This window comes from Micropterus dolomieu, linkage group LG12 (assembly GCF_021292245.1).
Source record: "Micropterus dolomieu isolate WLL.071019.BEF.003 ecotype Adirondacks linkage group LG12, ASM2129224v1, whole genome shotgun sequence".
Classification (NCBI taxonomy): domain Eukaryota; kingdom Metazoa; phylum Chordata; class Actinopteri; order Centrarchiformes; family Centrarchidae; genus Micropterus; species Micropterus dolomieu.
In genome coordinates this window covers 26,245,112-26,256,793 of record NC_060161.1, presented here as the reverse complement: position 1 = coordinate 26,256,793, position 11,682 = coordinate 26,245,112, and the positions used below count along the sequence as shown (strand labels likewise).

The 11,682-nt window shown below is 41.0% G+C and overlaps 1 protein-coding gene across 1 annotated transcript in view; it reads left to right on the top strand.

The window, feature by feature from the left end:
- The window catches only part of LOC123979870 (mucin-2-like), a 3,937-nt gene extending 3,287 nt beyond the window's left edge, over window positions 1-650 (top strand). The window contains exon 2 of the mRNA XM_046063979.1: window positions 432-650. Coding sequence (XP_045919935.1) covers window positions 432-650 — 219 coding nt within the window. The remainder of the gene's footprint in view (window positions 1-431) is intronic.
- Window positions 651-11,682: the final 11,032 nt, after the last annotated feature.

Sequence of the window (11,682 nt, the reverse complement as noted above, 5' to 3'; positions counted from 1 at the left end):
CCATCAACAACTACCCCACCAACTACAATAACCACCACTACACTAACTAATACAACCCCACCAACTACAACCACCATTCCCTCAACAACTACCCCACCAACCACCGAAACCACCACTACACCAGCTACAACAACACAAAGCACGACTGCCATTCCCTTACAAACTACCCTACCAACCACAATAACCACCACTACACCACCTACAACAACCCCAACAACTAAAACCACCATTCCCTCAACAACTACCCTATCAAGTACAATAACCACCACTACACCAACTACAACCACCATTCCCTTAACAACTAACCCACCAACTACAATAACCACCACTACACCAGCTACAACAACCACACAAATCACAACCATTCCCTCAACAACTACGCCACCAACAACAACCACCACCATTACACCAGCTACAACATCGACACAAAGCAGTACCACCATTCTGTCAACAACTACCCCACCAACTACAATAACCACGACTACACCAACTACAATGACCCCACCAACTACAACCACCAGTCCCTCAACAACTACCCCACCAACTACAATAACCACCACTACCCCAACTACAACAACCCCACTAACTACAACCACCATTCCATCAACAACTACCCCACCAACTACAATAACCACCACTACACTAACTAATACAACCCCACCAACTACAACCACCATTCCCTCAACAACTACCCCACCTACTACAATAACCACTACTACAACAAGTACAACAACCCTACCAACTACAACCACCATTCCGTCAACAATTACCCCACCATCTACAACAACCCTGCCAACTACAACCACCATTCCCTCAACACCACCAACTACAATAACCACCACTATACCAACTACAACAACCCCACCAACTACAACTACCATTCCCTCAACAACTACCCCTCCAACTACAATAACCACACAAAGCTCAACCACCATTTCCTCGAAAACGAACCCACCAACTACAACAGCCACCACTACAACAACCACACAAATTACAACCAGCGTTCCCTCAACAACTACCCCACTACACAATACAACCAATGCATCAGCTACAACAATGATATTGTTACATCTAATGATATTGTTATTTTTGTATGACTGAAACATGGTTAAAAGCAGTGCCTTGAACGAAGCACCCCCTCCAGCCTTTTCTCATCCCCAGAAACCTCCCGGAAACCTGTTTCATGTGAGGAATTGTCCTCTTTGAATGTCTAATATTTTTGTTACCAAGCGTCAGCCTTGTTTATTTTTCTTAGTTTATCATCTTTCTAAGTCTAATTGCATTTTTACCTCTGTTTCTATCTAATTATGATTTTAATTGATAGATATTTACTACATTGTGTATTTCTTAACCTTAAAAGATATTAAAAGTTGTTTGTCCAAATGTACATGAATTGATATCTTGTGTCCTCAACTTGATGGAACCTAGATGATGTGTTTAGACTCTTTAAATAGATAACAAAGTAAAGCCTTTAAATGTGTGCATATCCAACTAGAAAATTGATTCTAGCTCGCAATAAAAAAAAGTGTGGTTTGGAATGCCAACACTCGCACACATCCCAGGGAAGAGATCATTAACATTCCTGCGATGCCATGATCACTAAAGTGAACACTTACTTTTTTTGCTGTGCATGATGCCAGATATGACTTTCAAACCTGGCAACGCTGCTCATGCATTTGTTAGTGGATTATTATAATCAGATTATATAATTATATTCTGTTTATTAGGGCCCAAGCATGAAATTGCTTTATTCAGTGATTTCACTATATTTAACAACTGTGTCTGTTTAATTTGGCAGATGTAGACATTAGAAAACTGTATTTCCTTTCACCTGTTTTATGTGAATTTTTATTTCAATACATTTTTTATTCCATTTCATTTTTTTTAAATGCTCAGGACCATAATCATATGGTATGGATCACAAACAAGGCATAACAAATAACAAAAAGACCAACACAAGGGCATTGTACATGGTGAACAAAAAACAGTAAATAGTAAACAGTAAAAATAATATTATTACTTAAACAAAGGAATAACATTCTTCGAAAAGATACTAAATTTGCTAATAACCTTTGGCTTGTCTGATACAGCAAAGAAATTTACTTACATATAGATGGGTACCTTACATAATACTTTACCTTTCTCCACTATTTCTTATGCTTACATTCTCACAGTCAAACAAATTTGATACTCGCCTCCCAGACAATTGTCATTACTGTCAGGATCAGTGACCAGAACTGAAACGCAGACCAGAGTTAGACATTCAAACAAAGGTGAATTTATTCAGAGATTGCTGGTAAGTTGAACTGTGTCCGGCCCCCAGGCTGATAGTCTGCAGTTGGACAGGGAAATGGCAAGTTCGCAATAGTTTTCACAACAGGTCAAACAAGATTCCAAGTGCTAGTTCGAGTTGGCTGGTGTGTACTCATACTAGATGATTCAACAATCCGGCGGGGACTGGAAGGTTGGTCTGGCTTATATGGGTGAGTAGATTGCAGGATGTGAAACAGGTGCGCTGAGTGGTGTGATGAGCCCTGGTGTGCAGGCAAGAGCTCCAGCGACCCTGCCCACCAGCGGCATCCAGAGCATAAGAGAGAGAGCAGAACACAGAGACAGGCTCCAAACAAAAACACACCAAGCATACAGCAGAAACACCAAAAGGGCAAAAGAACACAAAAACTACATTCACACACATACCATAAAGGAGGCCAGAATTCTAGTATTATTCACCCTGAAATTGCAAATAACTATTTGTATAGCTATTATAGCTGTTTTCATGCAATCAATACTTTTCCATTTTGAACACGTTTAATTCTACATACATATCTCTTGATGTCATATTCATAAGCTCACTTTGTCACTTTTGCATAAACTGGTCTTTTAGTCTCTGTTCGAGAGTTAGTTTCAACCAGTTAATATTGTAAAACAAACCACAGTCATCCAGGGTCAGCTTAACATTCAGTACCCACGGTGCTGAATACACCTGCATTATACAGGTTCAGCAGATATCCAACGAAGGTTAAAATCAAGGGCAACTGGACTTGGTTGAAGATACTGGAAGACGTTTCGTCCCTCATCCAAAGGACTTCTTCAGTTCTGACTGACTGGCCAGGGTCATCAATACCGCTGGTTCGTTAGTGTTCCTGGTTGCTGTGACGACAGTCGTTACAGTCGTTAAGACTACCGGTGGCCAAGACTGAACGACCATCGTTGGCATCTTCACCTGAGGCCAATAGGTTACCTTTGTTGAGTTTCCTGGGAAGAGATGAAAGGACAGCATTGTAAGTGGGGGATAAGTGGTGGCGTAGACCCCCTCCTCGGTTCAATGACGGCTTCTCGTGAGAAGCAACTTAGTCAACTTGCAATTTTGGCATTGCAAGTGTTTCACCAGATAGAAGTTCATTTTAAAGTCATGCATTTTTTTACTTCTTACGTAGTGATTATTCAAACATATTTCTTAGCGTTTCATCTTGTTGCTATCTATATGCCAAATGTTTGCAATTTTCCTTTACATGTATTTGTAATGTTTGCAAATGTGTCCACATAGAACATGGCATTAATGTGTAGCATACCGGAGCCTTTTTTAGCGCCTCAAATACATATGCTTTGTTGTTTTCTTCCAGTTTCACTCTGTAGATATTTGAAGGGAACGTCTCAATAAAGAAGACAATACACCTGTCTCATGTCTAGGATTCATCTGTTTGCTTAGCTGTGCTCAGTTCAAACAGTGAGGGTGAAACAGTGAAAAGGCAGATTCATCTACAAAATCAAATCTCAGGTGGAGAGACATGTCAGCTCTGCCCCAGAACCGGACCATGTCTCAGCAACAAGATGAAGCAATCATGTCGGTCCGCACTCATGCATCAAAATCATCAAAGCGCTCTAGTAAGTCAACTGCAAGCTTGGCCGCAATCAACGCACGTGCTAAGGCAGAGGCAGCACGAGAAAGAGCGCATTTGCTCAAAAGGAAATGGAAATGAGGGTCAAACAGGCAGAGCTCAAAGTCGAGGAAACGCGACTGGAAGCTGCATTAGAAGCGCTTCATCACCAACGTAACGCAGAAGCGGCCCTCGCTGAAGCCAACATATATGAAGCAGCGGCTAGTGAAATAGATGAAGAGCGAATGAGCGCTAGCCTCTCTCAGACATTTCACCCCTTAGAATGAGTATGTGAATAATCACTTCTCACACAATGCCAATGTAACTCTACATGAAGATATGAAGCCTCACAATGTGCCAGCACGTTCCACGTTTTTTCACCTTAAGCAGGAAGTTGACTTGCCTGACCCTAGCATTAGACCTCGCAGAGATTTCACTGCCTCACCAGAACAGTGGACAGGATGCTGTCTCCCAATGCTTCACGGTGCGCAAACCTCTGATTCCGTCACAAGAGAACTTAAATATGTCTGACCTCACAAGATTTCTAGCCAGAAGTGAGTTGCTCATTGGAGGACTTACAAGGTTTAGCGACAAACCAGGTGATTACTGGTCATGGAAATGAAATTTGAAAACACCATTCAAGGTCTACAATTAACGGCCAGTGAAGAACTGGACTTGTTCACCAAGTGGTTGGGTGATGAATCCTCTCAACATGCAAAACACCTCCGAGCAGTGCATATCAACAGGACTGAGGTGTGGGAGAGACTGCAAGAGTGTTATGGCTCTCCTGAAGCCTTTGAAAGGGCTCTGCTTTTTTAGATATACTTTATTACTTTATTTAATCCTGCGAGGGGAAAATCAATGTTTTCACTCTGTTATTATGTTAGTATTTTTACACACAGGTCTGAAATGCACACACATGCACATGCACAAACAGGACCCATAGCAACACACAGAGAGATGTCAGAGTGACTACTACGCTACCTTGGGGACCTTCTTTTAGAAATAGATTCTGCCAAAGACGAAAGCCACATTCTAGGATTACTTTACCTCAACACAGCATGTGGAATTCATCCCATAGTGGATAAACTTCCCTTTGGTTTGCAGGAGAAATGGATGACACATGGAATAAAGTACAAACAAGAACATTTGCTGTCATTCCCTCCATTCTCTGTTTTTGCCACCTTTATAAAAAATGAAGCCAGAATGAGAAACAACCCCAGTTTCAGGTCTTTAGCTCCACCACTCATCACAACCTCCAACTTCCAAAGTGGACAAATATCTGGGGAAGCATGACAGAACAAGGATCCCTATCTCAGTAAACAAAATGGAAATGGTTTTCTCTAAACAACGGCAAAGTGCTGGACAAAGAGTTGAAGACCCTAGTAAAAAGTGTCCCATCCACAGGAAGCCCTATCCACTCAAAAAGTGCAGGGCATTTCGAGAGAAGTCTCCAGAGGAACGTAAGACTTACTTGAAGCAGAATCATATCTGTTTCCGATGCTGTGCTTCTTCCAGCCATCAGGCCAAGAACTGTAAGGTGGAAATCCACTGTACAGAATGTGACAGTAGAACCTTCAGTGTCTTTAAACGATGTCCCTCTCACAGGCCCCAATCTCAACAACAGCCTGCTGGGTGTCCTCATGCGGTTCCACAAGGAGCGAGTGGCAGTCACAGCTGATATCAAGCAGATGTTCCATTGTTTCTTGGTACAGGAAGGTCACTGGAACTTCTTGCGCTTCCTTTGGCACCGAAACAATGACATGGAGGAACCTATAATGGAGTACCGCATGAGGGTTCACATTTTCGAGAACAGCCCTTCACCCACTGTGCCGATCTATGGGCTCATGAGGGCGTCCCAAGATCAAGAGGATGATGGCTGCACGACAAGGCGCTTTCTATTTCGATGACGGTCTAATCTCAGTTCCATCCGATGATGAGGCTATCGCTGTTCTCCAGAGGGCCCAAGAAACGCTAGCTTCACCCAATTTGAAGTTGTATAAGATTGGTTCTAATCACTTCAGTGTGAAGGCATTTCCCAAAAAGGACCTTGCGAAGGTCCTAAAGGAGCAGTCTACCCACCCCTTTCAGGTATCTGCTACAGAGAAGCCTTACACTCACCGAGGGGTGTTGTCGTCGTATGACCCACTCGGATTTGCAGCTCCAGTCAGCATTTGAGGCAGGGCCTTGCTAAGAGAGCTCACCACAGAAGCCTGTGAGTTGAATGACCCACTTCCTCCAAAGAAGCTTAAAGAATGGTGTGACTGGAAGGATTCCCTCAAAGATCTGGAACATTTAAGGATCCCAAGGACATACACTTCTATCTGCCTCAGCAGTTCCACAAACAGTTACATGCGCAACAAATCCATACGGTTCTATGTCCACGTAAGCAACCATGTGCAGAGAATCAGAAAGTCATCACTATCCAGACAATGGAACTACATTCCCACAAACAAAAACCCAGCTCCTGTTGAAGCTAGCTGAGGACGAGGCCAATAATGAAGCATCCTTTGATCTAATTAACCCCGAGGCTGACCCTGAGATCCTCCAGTTATATCTTGTGCCACTCAGGTTGCAGAGTCCCCCTTGAATCCGAGGCGTTTTAAGGCATTCTCATACTGGAGACTGCTTGTGAGAACTATAGCAAGGCTGATCCATGTAGTTAGCTCCTTCAAGCGAGAAAACACCATGAGCCATTTTCAAGGCTAGCACATATGCAAAAGCCTCTCCCCAGAAGACTTTGCCAAGGCTAGGGGTGTCATCCCATGCAGTCTTCAATACAAGGCCTTCCCTGAGGTTGGTGACCTACCCACTGACCATCTGAGCACTGACCCTCCATTCTCTTATGTTGGAGTTGATGTATTCGGCCCTTGGACAGTCACTTCTCTTCGTACCCAGGGATGATGCGCAAGCAGCAAATGGTGGGCAGTCATTTTCACCTGTATAAACACCAGAGCCATACACATTGAGGTGATGGAGTCGATTGAGTCTTCATGCTCCATCAATGCCTTGCGGCGCTTCCTCTCTATTCGTGGCCCAGTTGAGGTCCGACTACAAAATACAGGAGTTCTTGAGTGACAAAGGCTGCATATGGGTGTTCAACCCACCTCATGCCTCACACATGGGAGGCAGCTGAGAATGCATGATTGGTGTGACTAGGCGAATACTTGAGTCCATGCTTATGGGTATTACACCCCGGCAGCTGACCCATGAAGTGTTGACCACTTTCTTGGCAGAAGTAACAGCAATTGTTAACTTGCGACCTCTCATCCCGGGATCCACCGACCCAAGCTTTCCTCTCATCCTGACACCAGTCAGAAGGTAGGAGTCCCATCCCCACCTCCTGGCAATTTTGATGAAAATGACATGTACAAACACCAGTGGAGGTAGGTACAGAATCTCTCTAATTTTGGCGTTGGAAGACCCAGTACCTCTCTACCCTACAAGGTCAAAGGAAATGGCATTCAGCAAGACCTAATCTACCAAAAGGGGACCTTGTGCTGCTGGCGCATGGGTGTTGTAGTCAAAACCTTCCCCAGTCATGATGGGAAGCTGAGGAAAGTAGAAGCCAAGGTCACTTCTGAAGGAACATGCAAGACTTTCTTGAGAACCATAACATTGAGGAGGAGCCCAGCACTAATGACGAGGACAATGGAAAGATGTAATCATGACATCATATAGATGTCAGGTGGGGAGTGTGCTAGCCAAGATTAATTCTTGCCAGCCGGTGGGGCTGTTGCTGTTTGCATTCATGTTGCATTAGCCAATAGTAAGGTTGTAGGTCAGCCAGGAAACAGGAAGTAAGTCTCACATGTTTAGTTGTGGCCGACAGAGACAGAGGTTGGATCGTTATTTTGAATCAAGGGGGTTGAAACAGTGAAGCCGACCAAAACCTGCACGGACCGTTCCATGTAGGCCCAAAAATGACCTTAAAACTCTGTGACATCCCGTCGCACATGAGAGATGAAACCATATTGCTTAGATTATAAAGTCTCAGTGAATCTAAAACTATTCGGCCATCAGTGACGCTGCATTGGTGTTTGGCAGGTGAGCCTCGTAGGTGGACTGATTAAAAACAGTGAGCCAAGAAACTTTTTGTTTGTGCAGCTATGCAGCTACCAGAATTACGGTGTTTCTGCCGTTGCTCTACGTCATTAAACCACGTTATGCTGTGCGATCATGTGCAGTAGACACTGGTGCCAACAGGAAGTGGCCCTGTAGTAGTATTTTATTGGTCCAAAACTGGTTTCACTGCTCTCCATTCAAACCAGCAGGGTGGCTTTGTCTAGTAATATACTGTCTATGTTTTGAATCTGCATCCATATTTCTTTGTTGCTTTGTGGAAAGCATTGCCTGTGAGTATTTTTAGTCATTAAAATGTCGTTAAAGGGATTATCGGTGACTATTTTGGCATTGCAAGTGTTTTATCAGATAGCAGTTCATGTTAAAGTCATGCTAGTAGCAACTACTCAGCTATGCTGCATGTAGCTTTAGAATTTGCATTTGTTTACTTCTTACGTAGTGATTATGGTAAATGTACAGCGATATTTGTTTATTCGAACATATTTCTTAGTGTTTCATCTTCTTGCTATCTATATGCCAAATGTTTTCAATTCTCCTTTGCATGTATTTGTAATGTATGCAAATGTGTCCACACTGAACATGGCATTAATGTGTAGCATACCAGAGCCTTTTTTAGCGCCTGAAAAACATGCTTTGTTATTTACTTCCAGTTTCACTCTGTAGATATTTGAAGGGAACGTCTCAATAAAGAAGGCAATACACCTGTCACATGTCCAGGAGTTTATCTGTCTGCTTTGCTGTGCTCAGTTCAAACAATGAGGGCAGAACACCCACTTTACATAGAACCATCTCAGCACCACTTTTTCTTTTTTCTTCTTTCTTTCAGACATCCCTCTACACCTTGGGAGTATCCTGAAATCTACAACCACAGCGACCCCTGCTGTTTCAACTTAAATATTTATTGAAAAAAGTGGGGGGGGTTTTAGTTTTCAGTTGTAGAAAAAACATTTTTAAATGTTTTGCTGCCTTTGATTTCATTTCCAATATCTATTAAATATTTGTAAAGCCAATTAAGTCACTTAAGCTTAATTCTACTAAATATAATTTGTTTTTCAATTTATATTAAAGCCAATTGCAAATTATTTACAGTAGAATTAAGCTTAAGTGACTTAATAAGGTCAACCATGGACTGTAGTTAAAAATTACTGCTTTATCCTCATTATATTACATTTATTTGCCTTCATCTTAGTCTTTCCAACCCATTGTCTAGATTAAATATTGTACAGTCATCAGATCTGTTGAGGACAGGCAGGGGGAGACATTGCCAAAACAGTGACACATCCAACATATAGTATTTACAGTTAAACAGCAACACCACACCATTGAGTCAAAACCATCTGGTATCTGATTACAGCAGTGCAGCCTGAGTTGTTGAACATGAGATGCTTCACTTAAGCTCTTTGTTAAAAACTGGTCCCTCTACTTGAGACAGATATGGGTTTTCAGACTTTTGGCTCATCTTGCTCCCAAGTGGGAAGTTGAGCCAAAAGAGAGGATAATTTGAGCTACATGTGGGTCAGGGACATCAATGTCATTTTGTCATGCCAATTCACAACATTTCATCACACTTAGATCGGGAAACATTGGTGCTAGATTTTTGATATGTTTCCTATCAATGTATCTCTTTAAAATCATTCCGTTGATCTTCATGTCCATTTCATATTCATGGACTTCCCATACTGTACCTCTCCCACTAATCTGTCCAAATTCACAAGAGGAGCTGAATCACTTTCTGTCCATTTATGGCTTCTGGTCTAAATTTCATGTCACATCATTACGGTGATAAAAATGTAAGAATGCAATGAATTGAATTGAATTGCATTTATAATTGAAGGATAGCCTCTTGAGATGCATCATCTCATTTTCAAGAGGGTCCTATTGTAGAGTTAGAGTAAAATAACTATCAGTTTCCTCAAGGACTTTTGGCTTAAATTAGCCCATCCCTTTAACAAACGTGTCATCCAGCAGTTTAGAGCTAACATCATACTTAACAGTATATCCTCAAGTTGTAACCTCTTAAATCACAAACACGTGTGAGTTTTTTTTAAACATGTGTGTAATTGTTTATACACAAGAATCATGACTTCTTGAACATAAAAAAATAACTTTGAATGGCAAAAAAGCTAACTTGTTTTTTAACTTAAAGGTGTTAAAGGTTTATCGCTTACTCCATGGGCACTTGTCCATCACAGGGTGAGTGATATGGTGACTTCAAAAATGCATGGTCACACGACCAATTTTGTTTATGGTTGCAATTTTGTTATGGTTTATGGTTGGATTTCAAACAACGATGAAACTTCATATCGGGAGGAAATTCATAAGCCTGTAGAGTGGTGCTTAGAGCACAACCTACTGCTCAGCGTCAGCAAAATCAAAGAGCTGATCGTTGATTTTAGGAAAAAGGAGATAAAGACATACACTCCTGTCTACATCAGTGGTGCTGAGGTGGAGCAGGTGAATAGTTTCAGGTTCCTGGGAATCAGCATCTCAGAGAACCTGACATGGTCATCTCACATCTCCACACTGGTGAAGAAAGCTCAGAAAAGACTGTATTTCTTGAGGCCAAATTCCCATGCCAAATTCTTGACAGCTTTTACAGAGGAGCAAAAGTAAGCCTCCTGTCTGAAAACATCACTAACTAGCATGGGATGTGCACGGCCCAGGACCAGAGGGCTCTGCAGTGGGGGATTAAAACTGCTTAGAAGATTATTGGTACCCATCTCCCGAGCATCAGTGATATTTCACTCTTTAATTTGTTATATTGTGACAATAAACCTATACTATACTTTTATTAATAAATTATTTTATGCAAATGCAAATTTACCTATAAAGCAGACCCATTCTAATCGTAAATTAATTTTCATCGTAAAGAAAAGCATCGTAAAGGATGAACATAAAAAAAATATTATTTATGTTACTATTGTTGTAAAGGATTTGTTTAAATATTTGTTACTTTATTTTATTAATTGTCAAATCTTTATGAATGTAATGTTTCCTTTGAGATGTGTTCACTTTTTCATAATTTGCTTGTCACATTTTGCTCAGTGTTGTATTACATAATGAAAAAACATTTTAAAAATGTCAAATGTTGGACTTGGCTAAAAAAGTTTTGATTAAAAAACATCTTCCTTTGCTCTTTGTTTTATAAAAGAATTATACACATCAACACCAAAATAATGATATCATGATATTCAACAAGGTCAATTTTGTCCTAAAAGAAAGCAATATTTTTAATTTCTTTTTTATTAACAGCATAGCTTTTATTTTATCCTTGTGAGAATGAGAACTAATTTTCAACTGAGAGACCAAAGTACATGAAAAGATCTGTAACTGTGTATTTAAAAAATAAAATTATATTTTATAAATAGGAAGGTGGAGCTGCTGCCAAAAGACTGTTTTATAAACAGTCTATGGTGTATACACATATTTACAGCACTTCTGGTATAAATACTAAATGGGGAGGCAGAGTCTTGCAGCAATTTTCCTTTTTATCACATCACTTAATTCTTTTTAAGATCAAACAACACCTGTCTGACACCAAATGAAAAAAGAAAACCATCCTCATTCTCACGTGTAAAATTCACAGCAAGGACATCTTAATGATACTTTTTAATTCAAAGTGATTCATAGTGAAACCATCAAATCTATCACAGACAGGTAGGTGGAACTGCTGCTGCAAAAGTCAACGTGACAAATTACACACCAATACGCACATAAACAC